We start from the raw sequence: 25,579 nt of genomic DNA, 5'->3' as shown, positions 1-25,579 counted from the left end.
TGGGCCATTGCGAGAAGGAGGTGAAACAGGCAACTAAATTATTAGATTTTATAAGAAGGTTCAGATATGCTAGAGACTGTCAGTTGATTGAAAATATCCAAAGGATGGCCACCAGACTGGTGCCTGCACTGCGGCACCTCAGCTACCCTGAAAGATTAGAGCGCCAGAAATTGCCTAGCTTATACCACAGACGACCAAGGGGGGGACCTAATTGAGGTGTATAAACATCTCAAGGGGCACTACTCAGTCAAGTGTCCTTACCTGGAGCTGGCGGACGCTTGCCCCACAAGGGGTCACAGCTCAAGGTTGAGGAAGCCGCAAGCCCAGAAAACAGTGAGGGGTAACTTTTTCGGAGTGTGAGTTGTGAACTCTTGGAACAATCTGCCAGAGTTGTCACAAAGGGACCGAATGTGAGCTCATTCAAGACCAGACTTGACCAGCACTGGAGCAGATGCAGATACATTCAGAAGCTAGTGCATGCCCAGTACTTGCCAACAGTACGTAACAGAGACGTGACCGATCGCCCAAGCGGCTGACGAGCCGATCAGTGGTGAAGAGGATAAAAGTAAAAGTATGTATATTTTCACCATTTCTTTTGATACCGTTGCATTCACTCATAAAATAATACAAGTACTGCTGCTTTACAACGCTTAAAACTATGTAAATAATCGCGAGATATTACTAATACAAATTGTTCTAATTGTATAATATGCATAAAATTCAATATTATTTGACCGAATATATATTTTGAAATTTTCGAATGGCTGTAGTATGACTGTATACAAACACTGTGGGAGACATGCGGTGTGCGTGTGTGTAGGATATACCGCATTACTTTATGTTATTGGGAACTCGCCACGTGAAGAAAAAGATACTACATGAGTAGAAACAAATAATCATAAAGCACATATTAAATAACACCGCTCGTAATATTACAGCTAATAAAGAAGAACCTCCCCACCTGGTAAGCTGGTTTGCCGCAACTGCAAAGGTTTAAGGAATATCAACGATTAATATGTATAATAACTCTAGACTAAAAAAAGGGGGATACAAGATTCGTATTTGGTCGAACACGGGCAGGGTGGGGATTTGAAGTAAAGGGAAAATGAGGGGTAAATTACTTTAAAAAATAAATCTTACCTGGTTAATTTACAGTATAGAGGACATGGTTAGGTAATTTTTATTGCAGTAAACAGCAACTACAAAATTCCTGAATTTCACCACACTCAATCGCTAGAACTATTTTTTCTATGATCATTTTCTTATATTACATTAAGTTAGGTTAGATAACACTTTTTTTTTATCAAATTCTTTGGTTGCTGTAATCTGCAATTTTATCTTATTCGTTTTAGCATACCCTCGATTTTTTTCACAAGATGTTTTGATGTGTGATGTATTTTGATGTGTTTTGTTCAGATCTGACCTTCGTTTCCATGGGGAATGCGTCGTTAAAAAAGAAAAGAAAAAAAGATGCAAGTCATCCTTGATCAAAAACGGCTATTTTCAATGAAAAACGAAGATGAGATCTGAACAAAATACATCCAAATACATCAGAAACCAAACATCAAGACCCCTAACCTAACCTCACCTCACCTCACCTAACCCCTGCAGGGGGCCCTTACGCCTGTGGGAGGCCCTAATCACTGCGGGGAGCCCTAACCCCTGCTGGGTGCCCTAACCCCAGCAGGGTAGAAAACAAGAAATGGCTAGTGGAGATTTATTGATCTAATTTCTTAGGCGTTCGTCACTTGTGCTATTTTTCAGAAAGAAACACGTTCCCAAGAGGCTGTAAGGGTTGAGGAATGTAAAAGTGAGGTAGAAATTGCATAAAAGTAAGTGGTTCTATGTGATTTGAAGATGTACTAAACCGAAAGGGCTCCTGTATCTTTATGACCGATTTTTACCGGTTTGGGTAATTATTTACGACTTCATAGCCTCTGATTTTTCATAGAAAACGAATTTAAAAATTAAGCAATTTCACTGTGTTTTATAGTAGACACTGTCGTAGTTATAGCATATGTGTTAAAAAGTGTTTATTGAAAGTTCAAGTTAACCCTAATGTTATGGGATATACTTGTCTTGGGGTTATTATAATGTTCCACAACATGAAAACACAAGGGAAGATAAAAGGGGAACAAAAATATTTATAATTAACTAGAAATTACAATAATATATTAAGTATTAAACATAATTACACTATATACACAGAAAGGTGAAAATGAAAGTACATCAACTACAACTGAGAAACAACACCAGGGACAAACTTTCGATCGGCAGATTATGAGGGTTTAAGAAGGTACCTAGGTGAGGTCGCCTGGGAACAGTCAGGTCGGTCCCCGGTAGGAACGGGTGAGGTCACAGGCGACACAACAATTGATCATGACTATACAGGTTGTACCTCTCTAGTCCGGCAACCTCGGGACCTGACCGGTGCCGGACCATGGAAATTCACCCTTTTCCTGGATAGATAGTGACTTGTGCTTAAGCCTGGAAGCACTAGCACCACTTTCTCTGCATCATGGTCTCTTTGAAGACATATTGAAGGGTTAAATGTCGTATAGTAGCTTCTCAAATTTCGCGAGTTTTTAATTCTTAACGTATTTTATTGGAACACAAAAAAATAAACAAATAAAAATTTTGACGGCGGAAACTTGAATTTCGACGGGTTTGAACGGCCCGCCAACGTGCAGACGACGTGCATAATCGTGTAAACAGCGTCATTTCTCTTATGTACAAAAGATTCATTATTGTTTATTACTGAATGTCTTTTTTATTGAATTAATGTTTATGTGTGCAAAATGAGCAATACAATTCATTAATAATACGTAGAATATTAAAACACACGAGGAAATGACACAGCATTGTTTTCGTTGATTACAAAACCAGTGACTGACTGGTTCTACATATAAAACTGAAGAAAATAAGACCTTGGTTGTAGCTGTAGTAAAATTAATATGGTTGTTTTAAGTAATGTTATTTAATGTTAATAAATGGAACAATAGAAGTAGCTAACGATAATGGTAAAGAAAAAAGAGAGATCGCATATGTAAGTGCGCATGCGCACACGTGAAAACATATCATCATTACTTTACATAAGAATATGAAAGCAACACTTATTTACTGTTCATATATATTTTAATTAATGTTTCTGAATTTGTTTTTATTGAATTAATGTACGTGTGTGCAAAATTAACAATACAATTTATTAATAATACGTGGAATATTAGAGGAGACGAGATGGCTGCCGGCATTGTTTATGTTAAAGCTTACGAAACCAGTGCTGATTGGTTCTACATATAAAACTGAAGAAAATAAGACCCTGAGTTTAGCTGTAGTAAAATTAATGTAAAAAAATGAATATGTTATTTAATGTTAATAAATGGAACAATATAAGTAGCTAACCATTAATGGTAAAAAAAAAAGTGAGACTGCTCGTATGTAAGTGCACACATGTGAAAATATATCGTCATTACTTTACATAAGAATATGAAAGCAACACTTATTTACTGCTCATATATATTGAAGGGTTAAATGTTGTGCTCTGTATAGACAAGCAGAGAGAGAGAGAGAGAGCAGCCGAACTGCCGGATGTAAACAAACCTTAATTTCCCGCGGCTTTTTTTTTTTAAGGGGATTAGCCCACCCGGGAATAGGTCACTGACCCACATTAGGGCCTGAGGGGCAAAAATTTAATACTCCTATAATAATAATAATAATTCAGATAAGTAAAAAAAAAAAAAAGCTGCCTATCTACCTATTGGACAAACTAAAATCGTTCCGGACCACGGGAGTTTCCGGACCACAGAAGGCCGGACTAGAGAGGTACAACCTGTAATATATTCACTAGTATACTACGTAAAGTACAAGAACAAAATATACCATTCAGAAAAATTAGGTCAAATAAGAATGAGCCAAGGTGGATGACCAAAAAACTTAAACATGACATAGGAATAAAGAAAGGAATTTATAAGAAATTAAAGGGAGGGGAGGAGCAGTTCAGAAATAGGTATAATGAACTATCTAGGAATGTTAAGAAAAATGTAAGGAAGGCAAAGAGAGACTATGAAATCAGGATAGCAAGAGAATCCAAGGTGAATCCCAAGGGATTTTTCCAGGTATATAGGACAAAAGTCAAGGACAAAGTGGGACCTTTAAAGTCAGAGAGCGGGGAAGTGATCGATGTTAGTGAAGAAATAAGCAAAGCATTAAACAGCTACTTATCAGTTTTCACAGAAGAAATTCACGAGGAAATTCCAGAGGTGGAACTGATAATTAGGGGAAATGAAGAAGAGAAATTAAAGAATATCTATCAGAAAAGAGCATGTTCTTAAGAAGATAAATAAATTAAAGAAGACAAACTCCCCAGGGCCGGATGAAATTTTCCCTCAGGTTTTGAAAGAGTGTAAGGAACAGATTAGCGGACCCCTCGTAAATTTATTTACAAAATCATTAGACACTGGCGTTGTGCCAGACTTAAGGAAACAAGGCAAATGTAGTACCCATATTCAAAAAGGGAGACATAGCATCAGCGTCAAATTACCGGCCGATTAGTTTGACGTCAGTAGTGGGTAAATTTCTTGAATCAGTTATATCGCAAATAGCATCCGATCGCATTTAGAGAAAACAAATTAATATACGACTCGGCATGGGTTTACAAAGGGAAAATGTTGTCTAACAAATCTGCTGATGTTTTTTAGGAAAGTCTTCGAGGTAGAAGATAATGACGAAAATTACGATGTTATTTACTTAGACTTTAGCAAAGTGTTTGACAGAGTACCGTATCAGAGGCTTCTGAGAAAAGTAAAGGCTCTTGGTATCGAGGGGAAAGTTTTAAATTGGATAAAATCATGGCTCACCGATAGAACACAGAGGGTCAGCGTAGATGGTGTTAAATCTGAGCGGGGCCGTGTAACTCTTGTTCATAATCTACATAAACGATCTAGATACTGGGTACACGCTTTGGCAGCTGATCTTCCATCCACATCACAAGTAATTTCTCCATCTCATGAAGAGGACCTTGTCTTTTTTTCGTTGTTATTGTTCCCTTTATAGGTGCTGATCCTTTCACTACCTCACGAATTCGTTCCTTGTCCTTCAAAATTGTTGATATTGTCGAGTGAGAGAAGCCAATGTCGCGTGAAATGGTTGCTACCGTTTTTTTTTCATTTTCATATTTCATTATTATTTTAATTTTCATCTCAAAAGTAATTGACTGTCTCTTTTTCTTCTCAACACCACGAGAACTCTCATTTTTACACTTGCCCGTCATTTAAAGGGAATTAGAAATGAAAATTTTGTCAGTACACTGCGCGATCACTAACAACAATAACGACGGCCAAACACCAACTGAGCGGGCTACGGCGTGGATGCTGTACACCACGAGGCGGCCCGGCCTACACTGTCGTACGGGGTCACATTACGATAAAACGTTTCGGGACTTGAAAATACGTAATGTAAAAAATATTTTATACGACCACGGCGGTCGTATGTCCAGGTTGTTGTAAGTCGAGGAGAGACTGTAATTCACATTTTAAACGCGTTTCATTTAAGTGTTTTTGGAATAACGCGATTGTTCAATTAATACCAAAAGCTAATTTTACGCTCACCTATTTTTTAAATAACGTGCTTAAGACAATTTAAATCTGCCGCACGTATTCTCCTGGTCGCCTGGCAGTGGAGTAGCGTGTGATGCCTGGTGACGTGCTTGTAAGTTATTACTATAAAGTCGCAGTCGTATCAACATCAACAATTTTAATATTATTATTAATAATAATAATTATTATAATAATGTAATAATAAAGATCATTACTACTAATGCTGAAGGTAATAATGATAATGAAATATTCTGTACAACAACTGTAACAACGTCCAGCAAGCTTCCTGCGCATCGCTTTCTCAGTTCACACCAGCACTACTTTTTCTCTGTGCGCTCATTTGCATTGTGTGTTTATCACGTACCTTTTTAGTGTTAAACGCTGTTTTCCCTATTGACCATGTCTGGAAAATGTCCATCTGCCTCCTCTGGGGCGCCTAAAGCTAAAAAGGCACTAAAAACAATCGCAATGGACGTGAAATTAAATGTGATCACCCACTTTCAGAGAGGAGAGCGTGTGTCAGGGGTTGGCCTCGTGCTTGGTTTATGTGAGAGCGCGTGTCGGAGGTTAGCCTCATGCTTGGTTTAAGTGAGAGCGTGTGTCGGAGGTTGGCCTCGTGCTTGGTTTAAGTTAGAGCGTTATATGATGGTTCCCCTAATCTGTACCATGTACATGTATTCTTATGGGAAAATTATGTTTAATTTACGCGTTTTTGAATTAAGCGGTGGTTTTCAAGAATGTAACCCCCGCGTAAAACGAGAGGTGGGTGTACTGAACACTGTAGTAAGGAAATGGCAATTAGGCTGAGCCTTTGAAGCTCTGACAAAATGACACCGTGCATCACATAACTACTGTACAATATTTCTGGTTTTAGCAGGAAAGAACCACTAAGTAATATAACATTACTGTAGTTTGACAATATACTCAGAGATAATGCTTGCAAACATTAGACATGTAAATACTGTAGTTCAATGATGAAGCCAAAGGTACAGAAGCTATGTCCTACTGCATCTTTCACTATAGTACTTCCATACTAACTGGTAATTGTTGCACTTAAAAATTGTGTGCTCATTGCACCTGAAAATTAGTCAAGCAAATCAGACATTCCAATTATTAAAAAAACAAAACATCATTTAGTGCAACATACAGGTATGCTTAGTTAGTTTGGGTTGGTAAAGTATTTCGTTCCAAAACAAGACAAAAGATACTTATTTTAAACTTTTTTTCATTTTCATCCTATGTTCTACTACTTTGTAAATCCTTCTTTTAAATTTTTAAGTGAATTTGTACTTTATGCAAAAATTTATGCTTGCAAAAATATAGTTTATTACCAGTACAGTATTATTATATTATTATTATTAAGTAACCTAAAGAAATGATAGATTGTACTGTATTCATATTTTTTATTTTCGATTTCAGTGATGTATTCCGGTGAGAAACAGAACTCAGGCAGTTTTCAAAGACATAAAAGGTTCGCAGATGACTCGGAGGAACACTATGAATTTGAATCCGACAGGAAAACGAAAAATATTGATAGACCAAATTTTGAAATGTGGAACTTCAGTAGACAAGGTAATTTCAAAGAAAAGAATAAATGGCAAAAGTGGGAGACCTCCTTGGAAGATAAGTTTGTAGACGTGCCAAAACCCAACAAACCTCGCAACTACACTATAAGTATTGCTGTGCCGGCATCTATCCTGGAAGAAACATGTATTAAAGATGAGCTTCGAACATATGTTGTGGGCCAATTAGCAAGAGCTGCCAACATTTATTCTGTTGATGAGATTGTGGTTTATGATGATGGATGCTGGCGGAAGAAGTATTCTGCAGGCACCTCTAGTGTGAGCAGAGAACTAATGGGTATGTTGGCTTTAATGAATAAATTTTCACCAAATTTATAGTATAACACAATTATTTAAGGATTATATATATATATATATATATATATATATATATATATATATATATATATATATATATATATATATATATATATATATATATATATATATATATATATATATATATATATATATATATATATATATATATATATATATATATATATATATATATATATATATATATATATATATATATATATATATATATATATATATATATATATATATATATATATATATATATACACACACACACACACACACACACACACACACACACACACACACACCGTACTGTCCTCATATCTGAGGATTGGTAACATAGTCCTCCACACAGAACGTTCTCATTCTATTTTTACCAAACCTCTAAGGTTTTGTATCTCTCTGGGGACCCAGTTTATAATTTCATTAATCCATCCCAGTCTCTGCCTTCTCTAGGCCCCCCTACCTTCAACTTTGCTCATTAGTATTTCTTTTCTTATCCCTTAATCTCTAATTATATAACCAAAGTAACTAATTCTTCTTTTTCTTTACAGTTTTGAGTATTTCTCTTGAAATTTTTGCTAATTATAGGACGGGGTCCCCGGGTTACGAATGGGTTCCGTTCTTGAGGGCGTCCTTAAGTCGGATTTGTAATTAAGTCGGAACACGTGCCATGTACATTCCTTACTTACAGAACCATGTTTAAAATCCCACTACAGTATATCATAACCTAAGTCCTTATATACATCTAAAATCACTTAATTTAAGAGAAAAGAAGAAATAAAATGACAAAATACAGTAGGTTAAAGCAAAAAATAAGTCATCTGGTAAATAAAATACTGTAAATTTCAAGTTTAACCCCATTCGTATTGGCTTTCGTTTGTAAGTCGCGGACCCCCTGTACTGTACTTCTTCATTTGTTTTCCTTGTCAGTGGAGCTTATTCTTAGCATTTGCCTGTCACACTACATTTCAAAGGCCTCCAGCCTCTTTCTGGTGTCTGCTGAAAGTATCCATGCATCTGACCCATATGATTGTCATTGCCATATAATGCCTTTCAGCAGCTTTTTTCTCAAATTGAAGTTAATGTCTCTTTTCATTAGGTCATTAGATTTTTAAATGCTGTTTTTGCTTGCCCTATACTTGTTTTGATTTCTTTCATACATCTACCATCACAGCTAATGTTTCTTCCCAAATACACAAAAATTTTCACTTGTTTAAGTTCCCTGTTGCCTACCATAATTTTTGTTTTAGGATTTACTTCCAATATGGAAACAAACATTACTTTTGTCTGTACAGGATTATACCATATTTTTCAAAATTTTCCACTAATCTGTTAACAAGTTTTGGTAATGCCTATTCTCTATCTGTGATAAGAGCAGTATCAAATGCATAGCATATACAGTATTTGATATTAATGTGTTATTAATGTTTAGTCCTTCATTATCATATACTGTACAGTATAATTTTCCCACCACACTTCTTCATCCATTAGTGGTTATGTGTCCCTGTTGATAGTGAGTACTCAGGATAGTAATGTTTACCATGAGTTTTGTACATAAATCACCCATTTTCAACTACTGTGGTTTTGATTTGAAGACAATTTGTCCCTTATGTCAAGAATACCATAAGTTAGGTGCAGGAACTGCATTTACAATACAGTACGTATACAGTATTTATTTTGCCATGTCTATTCACATTGTCTCACCAGTGTCATTTTGATTAAAGTACAGTACAGTACTTTATTTTACATACGATTGCTTCCAGCGACCATTTAATATACTCAAATGCTTTCAATGTCTGCTACATTTCCTGAATTGTACGGTGTGAAGTGAACCAATGTAACCTACCTATCCTTTTATGAATAAAAAATGTAGTACGTACTGTACAGTATTACATCAGCGTTAGGTTGGTTGATCTTGTTTCATAATTGTGTAGCATTTGCTGGAAGTGTTTGTATGAAAGTTCACTATAAGTGTTTAGTTGCTGGTAGTGTTTGTACCATATATAAACACACACAAATAAAGAGAAAAACTACATGGAAAAAGGTACAAAAAGTGCAATTCCTGCAACTATTTTGCTGTGTTCTTTTGTCTCAAGGGCAATTTTGTTTTTTCCAGTACAAAACTAGATGAAATAAGTGGTTTATTTGTGACACTTATGGTTGATACTGTACGTACAGCACTTGTAATTACAGTACGGTTTTTCTTTTAGAATTTATGGTAATACTGTACTTAACTGTTCTTGTGCACTCCTAACTAGAATTTGTGACTAGTTTTGTATTGAAAAAATTCTTCATGCTGGGTAGACTGCAAATGAAGTGAAGTACTGTACAGTAATTGCAATTTTTATACAGTACAGTATTTTTATTTTTCCGCTGATCATTCCATATAAATGCTTCCAGTGACTTTAAGGATTTAATTAATCTGAGATAACATGGGTCAACATAACCTAACCTAATACAGTACGGTTTGATGTAAAATATTGTATTTAAGTTAGGATAGTTAGGTTAGGCAGGTTTAGTTGGCTTATCTTTTCTTGAATAAATGATACAATGTAGCACTCGCTGGACGAATCTATATCATTCAAGAAAGAAGAATCGTAATTATGATTCACGTCTTTGAGATGATAATGACAATAGTGATTGAAAATTTCTTTTGAATCATTGAAGATCAAAGGACAAGAGGTCATTAACACAAACTTCTCAAATTTTGCTGCAGAAAAGTGTAAATATAGAATTCATTGAGGTACAGGGAATTGATCAGTGGAATAGACTACCCTAGGTTGTACTGGTGGCAGAGATCATTAATTGTTTTAAAAGTAAATATGATTCCAATCAAGCCAGACTAAGCTAATCAAAATTTTGCTTTGTTTTTCAAATACTGTATGTAATTAAATTAAGGGAGGGTAAGGAACTCTTTAAAAGATGCATAAGCACAGTACAGTATGTGTGCATAAAACCCCTTATAAAAACACTGAGGAAGTTATATTTGGTGTATAATCACAGTACTGTACAATACTTTTTTTTTCAGAAATGATGCAGATGTTGTTGGAGTATCAGGAGTGCCCCCAGTACCTCAGGAAACACTTATTTAAGTTCCACCATTATCTGAGGAGTGTTGGTGTACTAAATGCTCTCAACTGTCCCCATCACTTACGTTTCAATCAGTGGTGTGAATACAGGTGACTTAAACTTTTTGTAAAATGGAGCCAGACCCTGAACTATCAAGTTGTTGTCATTTTAAAATGTACAGTAATTCTGTTGGCCAAAAGATATTATAATTTGTATTATTTTTTATTAAAGGGAAGGTGTGGTTTTGGAGAGAGGCAGTAAGTTGATGTCTTTCGTGGATGTTGGTCTTGCTACCAATGTCTCTATTGATCAGAAGCTGGAACCAGGGTTAAGGGTTACTGTTAAGTTGCCTCCTGAAGCACGGGAAATGCGGAAACCATTTGGCACTGTTGTGTCACCTGACGAGCCAAGGGTAGAGGCAGGCTATTACTGGGGCTACAGAGTTAGAGTGGCACACTCACTTACAGAGGTAGAGTATTGTATGAATTTTTATATACACATGTAATATTATATACCTGTACACTGTGTACAGTACAGTATATACAATTGCATATTCTTTGCTATATTTGTCTCTTAGATTTACTCTTCTTCCTTCCCCTCTTGTGTTGGATACACTAAAACATATAAGTTGGGAAATTATTGGGGGTGAAACATTTTCATTATAATGCTATCAAATGTGTGCAAACCTCTACTTATATTCATATTTTTACTTTTTGTCAACTGAATTAATGTTGATTTAAAAACATTTATGTTTACAAGATTATTACACTTCATGATTATAGATGCCTTTGGCAGTTTTCACTCATGTGAACAAATAAAGCATTCGGTATTTGGGTGCTACTATAGCGTGTGGTCTACAAGATATATAGGTTAGGTCAGATTAGGTTTAGTTAGACTAAACACATCTTTGTAGACCACACGCTATAGTAGCACCGATATTTGACCTGTGATTCTCACAGAATATTTTTTTTACTTCCCTTTGATTTCAAGTCTTTTCCTGTCTGTCCAATATAAAAAGAGTTACTGTACAGTACATTCTTTATAGGGACTATTCTTAATCAAAAGTTTTTCCACAGTGTTTTCATAGGGATATTTTTTAGAACTTATGAAGGATAACATAGTTTCTTACCTATTGCATCAATTCTTTCATATTCATCTTCGATAAATTCAGGGCTTTATTTGTTCACATGAGTAAAAACTGCCACCCCATTGGTTGGCCAAAAGCTTCTTCATTGATTAAATGTAATGATCTTGTAAACAGAAATGTTTTTGAATCAGCATTAATTCAGGACAGAAAGTATTAATACAGTATAAGTAGAGGTTTGCGCACATTTGATAGTATTATATTGAAAATGTTTCATAGTGACCAATGTATGAAAATTAAAGACCTCACCTGAATGATGCGACCTGAGGATTAGATTGACCTGACCTTATCTAGCTACCTGAGGATTAGGTTGGCGTGATCTTACATAGCTACCTGCACCCCCTCCCTTTTTGGACCCGGGGTGAGTCATTTGCCTCCAAGGTGTGACAGGGACATCATGTAGCTCTCTCTGACTCTATATTGAATACAGTAAGTCCTCGCTTAACGTCGTGGTTCCATTCCTGAAAACCGCAACGTGAACGTAATAAATTTTCCCCATAAGAATTAGATAAAATATGGGAGTTACGTTCCCCAGCCTCCCTTTGCCCCATAAAATACAGTACGGCTCCTCCCCGACGTACGACCTACTCGACTTATGACCACCCGCACTTACAACCTGCCTCAGTCGTACTAAAATTTTGTCAAATTACGTATTTTCGAGTCCCAACGTCAGTGATTGCACTGTGTACTGACAAACTTGTTGTTTGTAATTCACTTTAAAATGGCTGGCAAGCTTAAAAGTGAGAGTTTGTGGTGCTGAGAAGAAAAAGAGACACCCCCTTTTTAGATTTTCTATGTATTATTTAAGCATTTTTTACTTACAACCATTTCGACTTACGACCTGGATTTGGGTCCCTAACCCTGTTGTAAGTCGGGGAGGAGCTGTACATTAGGGGGCAGTGAAATTTTGCTCAAAGCTGCACTCTTCAGGCATTGTTCCTTATACATATCTAAGACTCCATGCCAAATTTGAAGCTGATATGTCGAGGTTTAGTCTGCCGCATTTTCTACTGAAATTTTTAAATTTACCTACAGTACTAGCCAAACAGCCGCTGTGGCGGTGCAATGTTCTGTTCAGTGTTTATCAACTTTTTTTTCATATCTCTTATGTTGAGGATAATTCAGATGATTCAAGAGATATTCCTCTCGTCAATACTGATGCTGATTTTGTCCCTGATCCAAGGGCTCTGACAGACACCAGTTCACAGAACCGAACAAGACTCCCTACACTGGCTGCCGCTTGTGACCGATACTTGATTAGTGATTATGCTGGAGCTGCCATTGCTACTGCCACCTTAACTGACTATGGCATTATCACAAAGGATGACAAGAGTCAGGTTATTGGACCACATAAGCTGCGGGATGCGAGACAAAAATACCGATTTAAGAGGCAAGAAATTGAGATGGCTAGTTTAGATAATTTGACGTCACTCTATTTTGATGGTAAGAAGACCGCCACTCGTGTGATGATAAAGAATGAGAAGACCGAGAAATGGAGTTCGAGGATGATGGTGAAAGATCATTATGTCATCATGGTTGAGCCTGGCAATGAATATCTCACACATGTGACTCCCAAGACTGGACACGGAAAGCAGATTGCCAAAACTATTCACGAGTTTCTGGTGGAGAAAAATCTAACCCAGCAGCCCATTGTGTGTGTTGGTTGTGATGGAACCAATGTAAATGTAGGATCAGAAAATGGAGTCATTCATCATCTTGAAATGTTACTTGGTCACCCGCTCCATTATTTCATGTGTCAGCTTCACGGAAATGAGCTGCCTTTCCGCGCAGTTTTTTATCACTATGATGGTAAACCAAGTGGTCCTGAGCATTGGCATGGTCCCATTGGAAAGCAGATCAAGGAGTCTTTGTCTGAGCTTCCAGTTGTCGCCTTCCAGCCAGTCAGTTTCCCTGATTTCCCTGTGTTTAATGATGAAGTGGAGAAAGATCTGTCCTGGGATCAGAAATACCTGTATAGGATTTGTAAAGGAGTTATCACAGGTGTTGTTGAAGATGACTTGGCTGCTATTGAGCCAGGTCCTCCCTGTGTGTCAAGGTGGAACACCTTATGGAGTAGAATCCTCAGGCTGTATGTAGCAACATCAAGACCCAGCCATGAGTTGAAAAGAATTGTCATTACAATAATAAAGTTCAGTGCTCCAATGTGGTTTTACATCAAGATACACCCTTACGTAACACACGGCTCAAGGAACGTATTCCAGTCCCTGCTATATATGAAACACCTGAATAGTGAGGAGGAGACGATAGTGAAGAAGGCTGTCCAGAGAAATGCATACTTTGCCCACACAGATCAACTTCTTCTTGGTATGTGTGCAGATGAGGACATGACTGTTAGAGAAAAAGCTGTCTCAATGATAAGAAAAATTAGAGAGGAGAATCAGCAAAAGGAAGAATGCACTGGCAGATCTGAAGAGGAGGAGGAAGATTCTGATGCTGCTGTTGACGAGAATTTGTTAAACTATACTGATGAGGAGGGTAAAGATGGAGATGGGAATGAGGATGTGCCTCCTGTAGTCAACATGAGAAAGGTGGTGACTCCGAAACTAAAGTGGCAAGCAAAAAACTATCATTCCATGATTAACTGGAGGAATGAACTCAAGACTGAGCCTCCTTACATTGCTTCTCTGTCAAATCTACAGGTTAATGACATTCTTGAGACACCATTAGTGGTGCCCAAGTGGCCAAACAGCACTCAGGCGGTCGAGAGAGGCATAAAAGTGATGACTGAAGCTTGCACTGAAGTGACGGGATACGAATCGAGAGATGGATATATTAGGCAAAGATTATTGTCTAGGAAAATGATGCCAAGGTTCCGCACAAAAAAGAATTTCAATATGAACTTGTAATGATTTTCTATACGGTGTACCTGTAAAATAACATGTGAATTAAATCGATGTCACCCTTGTAAAATTTATCATTATCCTGGAAAACATTAAATGACACCTAATTTTTGGTATACACTAAAAGTTGACAAAAAGTCGTTCGCGATGCGGCAGGGTAAGTATGCATGAAATGGCATGAAATTTTGCACAGGTGTTTGTTACAGCCATACAAACGATGCCTGAAAAGTGCAGCCTGCAACTCAAATAAAAGTGTGTTTTCCCTGCCCCCTACTGTACATATACATAAATTCAATGAAATTTTTATAGAAAATAGTATATATTATACATCCAAAAAGATAAATAAACTAAATAATTTTGTATTGTACTCACTGATGGGCGGAGGTGGAGCGAGTGTGTGGTGGGTAGTGGAGAGGAGAGGAGGAGGGTGGCGAGTCACTGAGACCCGGAGGGGGGCTCCTCCTCCCGCTCTGACTGGGTGAGAAAGGGTGATGCGCCGTACAAAGTACAGTAGTCCGCGTGACGACGTTATACCGAATTAGCAGGATGTCCGAATCATGGGTATCTAAAGAGTAGTGACGTTATAACGAAACCCGACAACGTTAAACAAGGGCTTACTGTACAGTACACGAAAGCACTTAAACAATATTTTAATTTTCTTTTTCCCTTGTGTCTTACAAGTTCACACATGATTTTATATATAAAAGAGATTCAAACTTTTCTTCTTATAGCAATTTGGTTAATTCTTCCAGTCTATTAATTTATTAAAGAGTACCAAAAGGAAATGAAAACTAGTACAGTATATTTTTATCGATGTAGAAAGAGTATTGATAAAGAGTTGTTTATAAACTCCACAAACTTGTATTGATCAAAAAGAATCTTCTTTCAGTCAATGAGGACTGGTATCTTAGACAGACCAGGACAGCTAAAACACTCAATTCTGCATTTGTATTTTACAGGTTTTGACTGGTAGCAGATTTCCAGATGGATATGACCTCTTGATTGGGACTTCAGATAAAGGAGAAGACATAAAAAAGACAGAATACCCAACATTCTCCCATGCACTCATTGTGTTTGGAGGTAAGACTTATAGCAATGTTCTGTATTTTAGAGTTTGAGAAAGATATTGTAAATGTATTTGTAAGAAAGAATTTGATGTGTTGGTGAATTCAGAACCCATTAAAGTAATGAGAAGGGAAAGCATTTATGGATTGGTAGCATCTTGAGTTGTTCATCTTTCATACCTGACTCCTGATCTATATATTATGAGTTGTGGCACATTCAACAGATGAGACTTGTTACCATGGCATAGGTGTTGGCCAGAAGCTGAATATACAAGCACAACAAGCTATGACCATTATGAAAAATACCAGTACTATACATTACCATAACACTGACAATTGGACAAGTGAAAACATCCAGAACCTGTATAAATACTTGGTCTGTACATTTAGTTTAAATTAGTTTATTTGTTTGTAAAACCAGAAAGATGTTGAAGTCATCAGCATCATTTGTTAATATCAGTTATACTTAGATGACTGTAGTATATTAAAGCTGCAGCATTTATAATGGATGTTAAAGTACAGCTAGTAGGTAAGTTAAATGGATAAAATAATTTAAAACTGTGAGCTGTGCTGGGAGTCCTACCATGCCCATGCTGACATATTGTAATTAGTTGGTCTTAATTGATAAACTAATGAAGTGAAATTTTAGCATTATCCTTACTCTGAATTTACATATTATTTTCTGATAATAAAAGATTAGGGAAAGTTTTGATAGTACCCTGTAGTAGTAGTAGTAGTAGTAGTATCCTGGTGAAGATTATCCCTGTCGGAATTTATTGCCAGATTCGGCTCACATCTACGCATTGACTATATCAAGGTAGGTCTTGAATTGGTTAATGGATGCTATTGAACAACATATTGATCCAGATTATTCCATTTGTCCACTGCTTGTTGACTGAAAGCATGTCTTCTTTTTTCTTTGTTTTTCTTTGCTTTTGTAATGTGTGGTTATGTCCTCTTAAGTTACCTTGATACATTCGGTCTTGGAAAAATTTGTCTTCATTTTCATAACCATTCATTATTTTGTATGTCTCAATTAAGGTTCCTCTACTCCTTCTCTCTTCCAAAGTGGTTAATCCCAATTTTGTTGGCCTTCCCTCATAAGATAGGTTGGTCAGTGATGGTACATTTTTTGTTGCTCTTCTCTGCACTTGCTCCATACTGTACTATCAATCTCACCTCTGTGATACGGCATCCATACCTGTACACAATATTCCAAGTGAGGCCGAATGTAGGTTAAATACTGTATAGAGTCTTTAAAGAGTTCTTCATTTATGTCGGTACACGTTCTCTTAATAATGCCGAGTGACTGGTTTGTCTTTGCAATTGATTTTGCTATATGACTCTTAAGCATTAAGTTGTTACTCCAAGATCATTATCTTCCTTTACCACATTCAGCCTTTGGTTATTCATGTAATAATCAATTTGAGGATTATTATTGTCCTGAATTGGTTGATATCAGGACAAGAATTATTTACGTTACTTTATATGCATTAAATAAATACGTACTTGAAATGGGTGATTACCTTAGTGGCAATGTCGGAGTTTAAATTACACTATTACATCAAACTACTTACAAAGTACAGTACAGTGATATCTCCGTGAGCCGGAACAATTGGTGTAAAGCATTTCCGGGAATGAGAGATTTCCAGGTAACGGGACGACTCTCAAAGCTGGAAAAAAATCCCTCATCCCCGGAATTTTCCGGGTAACAGAAAAATTTTCTTGGAAGCTCCAGAAATTGACCATTACATCATCTCTCAAACCCAGAAAAATATCCCCCGTCCCCGGAATTATCCGGGTACCGGAAAAAATTTTCTCAGAATTTTTGGAAAATGTGCTTGCTTTTCATCTCTGAAACCCGTAAAAAATTTCCTGCATCCCCGGAAATTTCTGGAATTTTCCGGGTATCGGGAAATTTTTCTCAGAATTTTCCGGAAAATGTGCTCCTCAGAAAATTTTTCCCAACGCCGGAATTATCAGGAAAATTACGGCTTTGTAAGCGATTTTCCGAGAAAATTTAAATTCCGGGTTTGAGGGATTCGGGCTAACGGAGATATTACTATTTAATGTTAGGATATCCTACAATATAAATTGATACTCAAGGTTTGTTGATGTGGATGGAGGTCAGGAATTAATGGTTGAGCTTAGTTAGTGAGCCCCTCCATGATCGCAGGTTTTTACTGAAGGTGATAAGTGTTGTGTTTTTCTGGTCAGGATCGTTAAGGAACTGACGATGGCAGGTAATTTGACATTCAACGGTACCTGGTAGGATGCTCGTGCAGACAAAGGAAGGTAGACTTGTGTAAAACTATTATTTAAATCAGGAGTAATTATTTACAATTCAGGTAACTATTAAATATTACTTTAACTAAATACCTGTATAACCTAAATGAAATGCAACATATATATAACTCCCTAACTAAATTTCTTACATTATTTCTATCGTTCTGCTATTCAACACACAGTATTAGATTAGCAGTTACGATGCTCGGGTTAAAGTTTAACATGTACTCTTCTGACCAATTGTTCATCAGATTTAAATTTCTCTGCAATCCTGAAATCTCCTCTGAATCCATCTTAACCTCTTCATAGATCTTGGTATCATCGGCAAATATTTTACACGATGATATATCAATTTCAGATGTCATATCATTTATATAACTAATAAATAATAAAGGCCCAATAACACTTCCCTGTGGAACACCACTGGTAATGGCTTTCCAGCTGGATTCCACTCCATTTATCACCACCTTCTGCTTTCTACCACTTAGAAAATCCTCAACCCGGTTTAGGATTTGGCCTTAATTCCCAATTTATTTAATTTGCATAGAAGTCTTTTGTGTGGAACAGAGTCAAATGCTTTCTGGAAATCCAAAAAGACTACATTGAAATATTTATTCTCATTATAGTTTTAGCCAGTCTTCAAAACTTTCTTGGAGGTTGGTTAAACACGATCTAAATCTTTGGAAGCCATGCTCCCGCCCAGTTTTGTGAACTATCTCATTGTTGTTCAGCCTTGAATAAAGTTAATACAGTATAACTTAAATGGGGGTGCAAGTACTAGATGAGCTACTGATTGTAGATGAACATGTAGCATTTTAATGCAGTCATCCCTTTCTTGATTAGGTGAAGTCAAATGGATTTGGATTGTGTCACTTTATCTCAGAGTTTGTTAATTATAACACTTTTCATAAGAGAATTAGATTGGAGCCCTCTGCTTCTTCCTATTGTGGTAAGATGAATCTGGAGGAGGCTCTACCCTACAGAGAGCAGCTTTGAAACAATCCCAGGAGAATTTGGACTACAGTACTGCATATTCCATCATAGGAAATGTTTCATAAAGAGATGATTCTAATTGGAGAGAGAGTTATTTTATTTGTTGGCTTTTCTGTTCCTAAAGTACCTGAGAGTCTTCAAACATTTGTATCTTCCCCTTCAGTCTGTGGATGTATCTTGTACATTCTAGAACACCAAGCAGTGCACCAGGGGGTGTACTGTACGTACTTGGTATGTCCTTAAGAAATACTGTGCCATTTCATTGGTGGAACACTGATATTCCACTAATCCTATTAAAAAAATTTTCATGTGTATTCAGGTGAGTATTGAGGTGGTGGGGGGGGGGGGTTGATTATGGTGGTGGTGTGTGGAAGTGACTGTTGTAATAATGTTAATGGTAAATTTACTTATAAGTGTGTAAAATGATGTTATATCATGTCTATTGTATTATACTTTGCTAGTTTTATATTCCCTCAATATAAGTTGCCATATAAAGGTTTGAATTCCCAAATGTAAACTGGGGAAATGGGTAGAGTAAGTCCTGGTAATTATATTTTCAACAAGTTTTTATTATATTTTCCAGGAGTAGAGGGACTTGAGGCAGCAGTAGAAGCAGATTCTGAACTTGAAGCAACAGAACCACTTCATCTCTTCGATTTTTATACCAATACGTGCCCACTTCAGCAGACTCGCACCATACGAACAGAGGAGGCTGTACTAATCAGCCTCTGTGTATTACAAGACAAATTAGTGCCCAAGGGGATAATGGAACCAAGTAAAGATGTCCAAAATTGTGATTCCAACCTCAAGTCTCAAAAACGAAAAAAGTCGAAAGACCCACAGACTTCATGAAGGTAAATTATTGATTAACTTATGGCCAGCCATCTCTCACTAGGTGGTTTCAGTATGTAAACATAGTATCCTATCCATTTAGGACCCAGGAGACCTTGATGTTAGTGCTGGAGATTAATCTTAATAACGAGTTAAAATCCAATGAACTAAGTATGTACAGTATTACCTATATATATTAAAATCCCAGTTATCTGGTATCCAGGTAACTAGTAGATTCAACTGATTGACACCAAAAGGAAATACGGGAGTAATAATAACAATAAAAATTCCGCCAAAATCAGCAAGAATCTTAAGTTTAAAAATACCGTGCGTAACGGGGTTGAGCTGCCATATTTATTGCTATGATAATAAAATCGATACATAGCATTTCATAGAATATAATGACACGTATTTTGTGTAAAAAAAAATTGCTCCTTCTACACTCACACCATCCTCTGGTTAACGTAACTTAGTTCAGGCATTCAACTAGCTGGGTCTCAGACATGTGAAGGGGTTAATAACACCACATGTGGAGCTTCTTAGGCTTTTATTTAATATGATTGTCAAATCCATCTATCAGCTCAGCTAGTCTGTAGAAGCCAAGCTTATGATCTTATATTTTCTATAGGTTTATTGGAGTGTATATGTATCTTTGCTATCCAGTAGGAAGATGCCTGATTGCCGGCTTGTACATATGTGAGCCACTTGGATCAGGAATCCACTGTTATGGTCTGTGTGGAGTTAAAAAGTTTGTAAGGTTTTCCTTGTCAGCTTACTATCAGTTGTTTAATTTTAGAGTTAACTTCCTTATAGGGTGCAGTGTCCCAATAGCATGGAACATAAAATAGCATTTCCTCCCATTTCATGCTTCAGATACTCAAGCCATCGAGTGAAGGGCAGCTGACCTGAAATGAAGGATTGGTTTAAAATCCATTTTGTGGCTACCGGTAAGCATGGAACTAGGCAGCTCGGAGGTCCACCTCACATGAGTGAGATAGAGATAAGACAACCATTTGTGGTTAAGTTTTAACAGTCATTGCACAGTTGTGTCTGTGATGTTAGAGTTAACCTTGTCTCTTCACTCTGTACATGAAAGAGATAAACCCAGGACTTCTGATATCCCAGTTTAGGGTTTGTGTTGCTTTTTGTAAAATTTACTGATCATTCAAATTAGTCCTGGTCATGAACATCAAGGTCTTCTGGATCCTAGACTAATTGCTAAGTGTGCAACACACAATGTATTTGCATGTATATATACTTGACTGGCTATAAGATGAAATATCATGATAAGTGCTATTTTGTATAACTATTTTAACTGTTATTATATTCATAAGATGATATTTTTTTTTTTTTTTAGACTCGTGCTTGATATCATACATACTAATTACACAACAATAATTGGCCCATGGGGCCTTAAGATCCATTTATTGTGGTAAACACTTTAATAATACGACTTTAATAGGGAACCATCTTAAGAACATTCCACAGAGTTTCAGCATACAGTATTAATTCTGAAACTTTGAGGAATATATATACTGTATAGAATATATTGGCTAATGCTGTATCTAGTCAGCTCTTGTTGAGTAGGACAACTTTTATTAGGGGCTTCTAAGATTCCTGAGACAGGGCAAACTGTCAGCCAGGGCTAAAATCAGTTGATCCACATGGATGTTCCAATCACCCTTTCCTTCCCCTGTATCACCAACCTCAAATGAAATGAAGCCAAACCTACAAAAAATTATTCTAAGTAAACTCATTCATTTACATGTGATATCACCTGATTTGTTGTAAACCCCTTGTTAACCATTCCTGATTTTTCAACAGGGGTAAAAGACACCTTCTGATTTAATAAGTAAATAAAAGCATTCACAAATGTGGTCAACTAGGAACTGACATGATTTCAGGCAACTGCTGTACCAAAACCTTTATTTGAGCCAGATGATGCAGTGGGAAGGGAAGGGCAGTAACCCACTCAATTTGGATTATTACACAACTCTTGGATGACATTGGGGTCCCTCTCTAAGGACTCAATGGCCCCAGAGTAAGTTTCCCTATATCATGAGAGTTGCCAAGCTTTGGGCTTTGTCAGATAAAAAGTTTCCAGGATTACTTTTCCATTTTTTTCTTTATAGGAATTGTAACAATCTTGGATGGCATCTACTGAAAGAGGACCATCCACAGAAAATTTATAGAAAGTTATAACAATACTGTTTAGCTGGTAGTTTTTGATGAGTCAAAAATGTAAAAAGTTCACAAGGGCACAGATGACAGACAGCCAACTACCTGTATCAAGATAATCTACATGGACTAACGGAGTTTTAGGTATTGTTCATCATTTTAATTAATTGTCATTGAATCCATGAAAATTACTATGAAATATTTTTATGACTAACCATTTCCAGTATTTTCATGAATAAAAGTCAGATATTAGCAGAAGTTTTATTTTCCTTTGTTTTGAGAATAAATTAATGAACAAAGAAAAACAGACAAGTAATTTAATACGAGGTAAACTTTTTTTACACACATTAAACTGTACTGTTTTTATGGTCAATACGTACAGTATTATGAACTTTTTAGCAGACTTGTGGCAAGTCTACCGCCAACGGCATATCCTGTTCAGCTGCTGGAGACATTTCATTTTACAGATGCTATTACTAATCAGGTAAGGGCATTTAAGATCATTTATTCAACATTTTAGCTATTTTCTAAGTGATTTTCGTTTAAAAAGCATAAGTTGGTGGATTTTTGGACTAGAATTCATAAAATTGATGGAGCCAAAATCAACTGGGAAGACATCACCACCAAACTTTTTGTGACTTATATTAATAAAGTAAGCACATTTAAGATATTATCAACTTCCTAACTGTTTTGTATTTACCAGTCACATGTTCGTGCAAGAATTTGTAAACAAATGCACCTCCGACAAACCAACCATATGAGAAGGATGAACCATATTGGTTCAACGAAGGGGACGGGCTTACCAGCCTTACTCTCAATGTCCCCACAGAGAGAGGAAGGGTTGGGCACTTAAAACTGCCATTTGAAGGAACAACTCTTACTTATGGATTCTTCATGAATTTTTTTTTTTTTTATAACTATCAGGGTTGGTGTGCAGAGAGGGGAGAGGAAGTAAGGGAAGAGCTCAGGTTCAGTGGCAGCTTTGTAGAGTGACAGGGAGGGGAAGGAAGAACTGAGGTTAAGCTTTATGGATTAGCCATGTGATGATACAGCACAGAACTGTCAATAGTAATTATTCCATACAAAAAAATACTTCATCATGCAGTTGTTTTTCATCTGCTAATGTTTAATAAAACATCTGAAAATGCATACTGTATAGAACTATACTGTTGATGGGTTTATGCAAACTCCTATGAATCTGTGCCTGATTATATACTGTAGGTACTTCTTAAACAAAGGGAATGGTAAGTTTTGGGGAGCCTGAAAAAATAGCACTTTATGGTTGGACCTTAATCTAGTGCTACAGTATTATGTACATACATAATAACGGTATTGTACAGTGTACACATGATAAAAAAAAGTATCTGTGCACATTGAGTCCAGAGGTGGATCCAGGAATATCAAAAGTGTGTCTGTGTGTGGTGGGGGGGGGAGAGAACATGGTGAGCACAGTGAACCCACCCAGCCGGGGGTTTTGGGATGGTGCCGTAAACCCTCCCCCGCAAATTTTTTGTTTTAAATCGGACCAATATCATGGGCATTTTGAGGCCAGTTTGAAGCCATATGCACTTGATATAAGGAAATATTCTGAGGTCAATAGTAATTACTTTTTACTATGCAAAAATGCCTGAGTACAATACTGTATTAAAGAAAAGGTATTTAAATTTTCTGATGAAAAGGGGGGGTCCAGACCCCCAGGACACCCCCTGGATTTTCCCCTGGGGTTCAATGATTTAATAAATGGTCAATGCCGTACACCTATGCTGTAATGTAACCACCAACATGAACTATGCTACACATTGTTTGCAAGATTAACCCCTACGCCCTGGGCTAGGGTGCCGCTGGCCGTATCCCCCACCTGGGATAAATCAAGAAAATCAACTTTTGCAAAAATATTTTTAACGTTTTTAAATGATAAAACAATCAAAAAGAGTAAGAAAAACTATATATTGACCCTCTAGAAACTTCCCTGAGGCCACAGTGGTGGGAAAAGGGCAGCGCGGAGTGGGGGAGATAAGGGGACAGCGTTGTTTTGACGCGAGCGCCTGTGGTTACATACGCACTTTGCGGCCATTTTCTGCTTGCCTTTGTGTCCGGGATGGCCAGTAATACATATATTTACTGATCATAATACTTATTTCATATAAATAATTAATCGAGTATTTTATTTGCATTATTTTTCTTAAAAATTGCTCGGCGACACAAATGCAGTCTGTCACCAGGCTGTCTGGTTGTTTTTATGTTTGGTAGAGCAAGTAATGCATATAAATAATTATCAGAATAATAATTCTACAAATAAATACATTTATAACATAATCATAGCATTGTTTTACAGTAATACTACACTACAATACAACTACAATACACTACTTTTAGCAATATTACTTTGATACAACATGAAAATGAAACAAACAAAAGTAGGTACTTACACTCTAGAAGCTTCCCTGTGGCCTAGCGTATGGCGAAACACGCAAATAGTTCTTCAATTCAAGATTTTTTGGCCAGTTATTATCAAGCTTTCCAGATTTTCATTTTTTCTGGAGACACTGCTTTTAATTAAATTCATGTAAAATATATATGAAATAGGATGAAAGCAAAACACTGTGCAGTCTAAGTTTTCCCAGAGCAAGAATGTGATATGAGCAAGGAGTGGTGAGGCTGGGTTGGGAATCACTATGGTTCATACAATGAATATTTTTCGTAATTGAGGCGCTCAGCATTAGAAGGGGGTGAAGCGCCACCCTGGGCAAAATGTGTTTTTTGATGGATATCACTATTTTTACCCTTCCTCTACATGTTGGCATTGGATGTAACCCTCTAGCTAGAATAGAAATATGGTAGAAAGTCCTTCAAAAATAAGGTGTGATTTCGCTTCAGGCCTGGAGCTACGTATCTGGCTGTGCGCTCAGTCAATGAAGGTGGCTACATCCCATTCAGAGTGAGAGGATTTCAAGTCAATGACAGCACGCCTCCCTCGGACCATACTCCCTGAGGCAGCCAATCACAATGAATTTCCCCTTGCTACGTTACAGCTCTTCGGCCAATCCACGCGCCCAAATGCTGCCTCCTTGTTAGTTTTGGCGCATTGTATAGCATAAGGAGGTTCAGTGTACGTTCTACTGCTAATTTTTTATAACTTTTCAGCGTAACATTGACGTTATTCGTGTTCCACGGGTGTGAGAAGTGCTGTGCAATATCTGCCCGATATTAGAGCAAGACTCGAATGAGGCCTGGCCTTCTGGTGTGGGTTCAGGAGCCCATTATTCCTCAGCGTGTGTTTAATGACGACAGTGCTCACGTGGACACCCCAGGAGTGCTTGGTGATAGTGATAGTGATTTTGGTATACTCATAATACAAAAAGCGACTGCGATGCATCACAAGACCTTTATGCAGACTGTGTTCTGGTACAGAGTTACCTGACATGCACTGACGGTAATAATGACGATGAAAGTGAGTCTAATGGTAACACAAACAGTGACACTAATGTATCACAACAAGAACATACAGACTGTGAGGAGGTAGAAGTGGACAGTGACGAGACATGCATTGACCTTGATAGTGATGAAAGTGAGCCTGACCCAACGAATGCTAGTGAAAGTGAGCCCATAACTCAGTCTTATAATGAAACTGAACTGTTACCGGCATCATTAATCAATGATTTAGTTAATG

The 25,579-nt window shown here is 37.0% G+C and overlaps 1 protein-coding gene across 3 annotated transcripts; it reads left to right on the top strand.

Annotated features, from left to right (window-relative positions):
* The first annotated feature begins 397 nt into the window (after nucleotides 1–397).
* Nucleotides 398–22,161, top strand: LOC121859097 (putative methyltransferase C9orf114). Of its 3 annotated transcripts, none has more exons than XM_042355779.1 (7): nucleotides 398–571; nucleotides 7,014–7,454; nucleotides 10,512–10,662; nucleotides 10,784–11,021; nucleotides 15,517–15,637; nucleotides 19,484–19,754; nucleotides 20,605–22,161. In XM_042355779.1, coding segments are annotated over exons 1-6 (1,221 nt in total). In that variant the 5' UTR covers nucleotides 398–570; the 3' UTR covers nucleotides 19,753–19,754; nucleotides 20,605–22,161. The 3 variants fall into 3 exon arrangements, with proteins under 3 accessions (XP_042211713.1, XP_042211712.1, XP_042211714.1); XM_042355778.1 differs by having other exon boundaries at nucleotides 399–571; nucleotides 21,864–22,161; XM_042355780.1 differs by lacking the exon at nucleotides 398–571 and adding an exon at nucleotides 758–963 and having other exon boundaries at nucleotides 7,006–7,454; nucleotides 21,864–22,161.
* Nucleotides 22,162–25,579: the final 3,418 nt, after the last annotated feature.

The sequence above is a fragment of the Homarus americanus genome, unplaced genomic scaffold (assembly GCF_018991925.1).
Source record: "Homarus americanus isolate GMGI-L3 unplaced genomic scaffold, GMGI_Hamer_2.0 scaffold50924, whole genome shotgun sequence".
Classification (NCBI taxonomy): domain Eukaryota; kingdom Metazoa; phylum Arthropoda; class Malacostraca; order Decapoda; family Nephropidae; genus Homarus; species Homarus americanus.
The sequence above is the reverse complement of the archived record's forward strand: the minus strand, read 5'-3'. Positions and strand labels throughout refer to the sequence as shown.

Excerpts from the sequence above, each read along its gene's own strand:
- LOC121859097 (XM_042355779.1), top strand. Across the intron at positions 7,455-10,511 it reads TGTGAGCAGAGAACTAATGG|AAATGATGCAGATGTTGTTG; the intron begins GTATGTTGGCTT and ends TTTTTTTTTCAG. Across the intron at positions 10,663-10,783 it reads AATCAGTGGTGTGAATACAG|GGAAGGTGTGGTTTTGGAGA; the intron begins GTGACTTAAACT and ends TTTTTATTAAAG.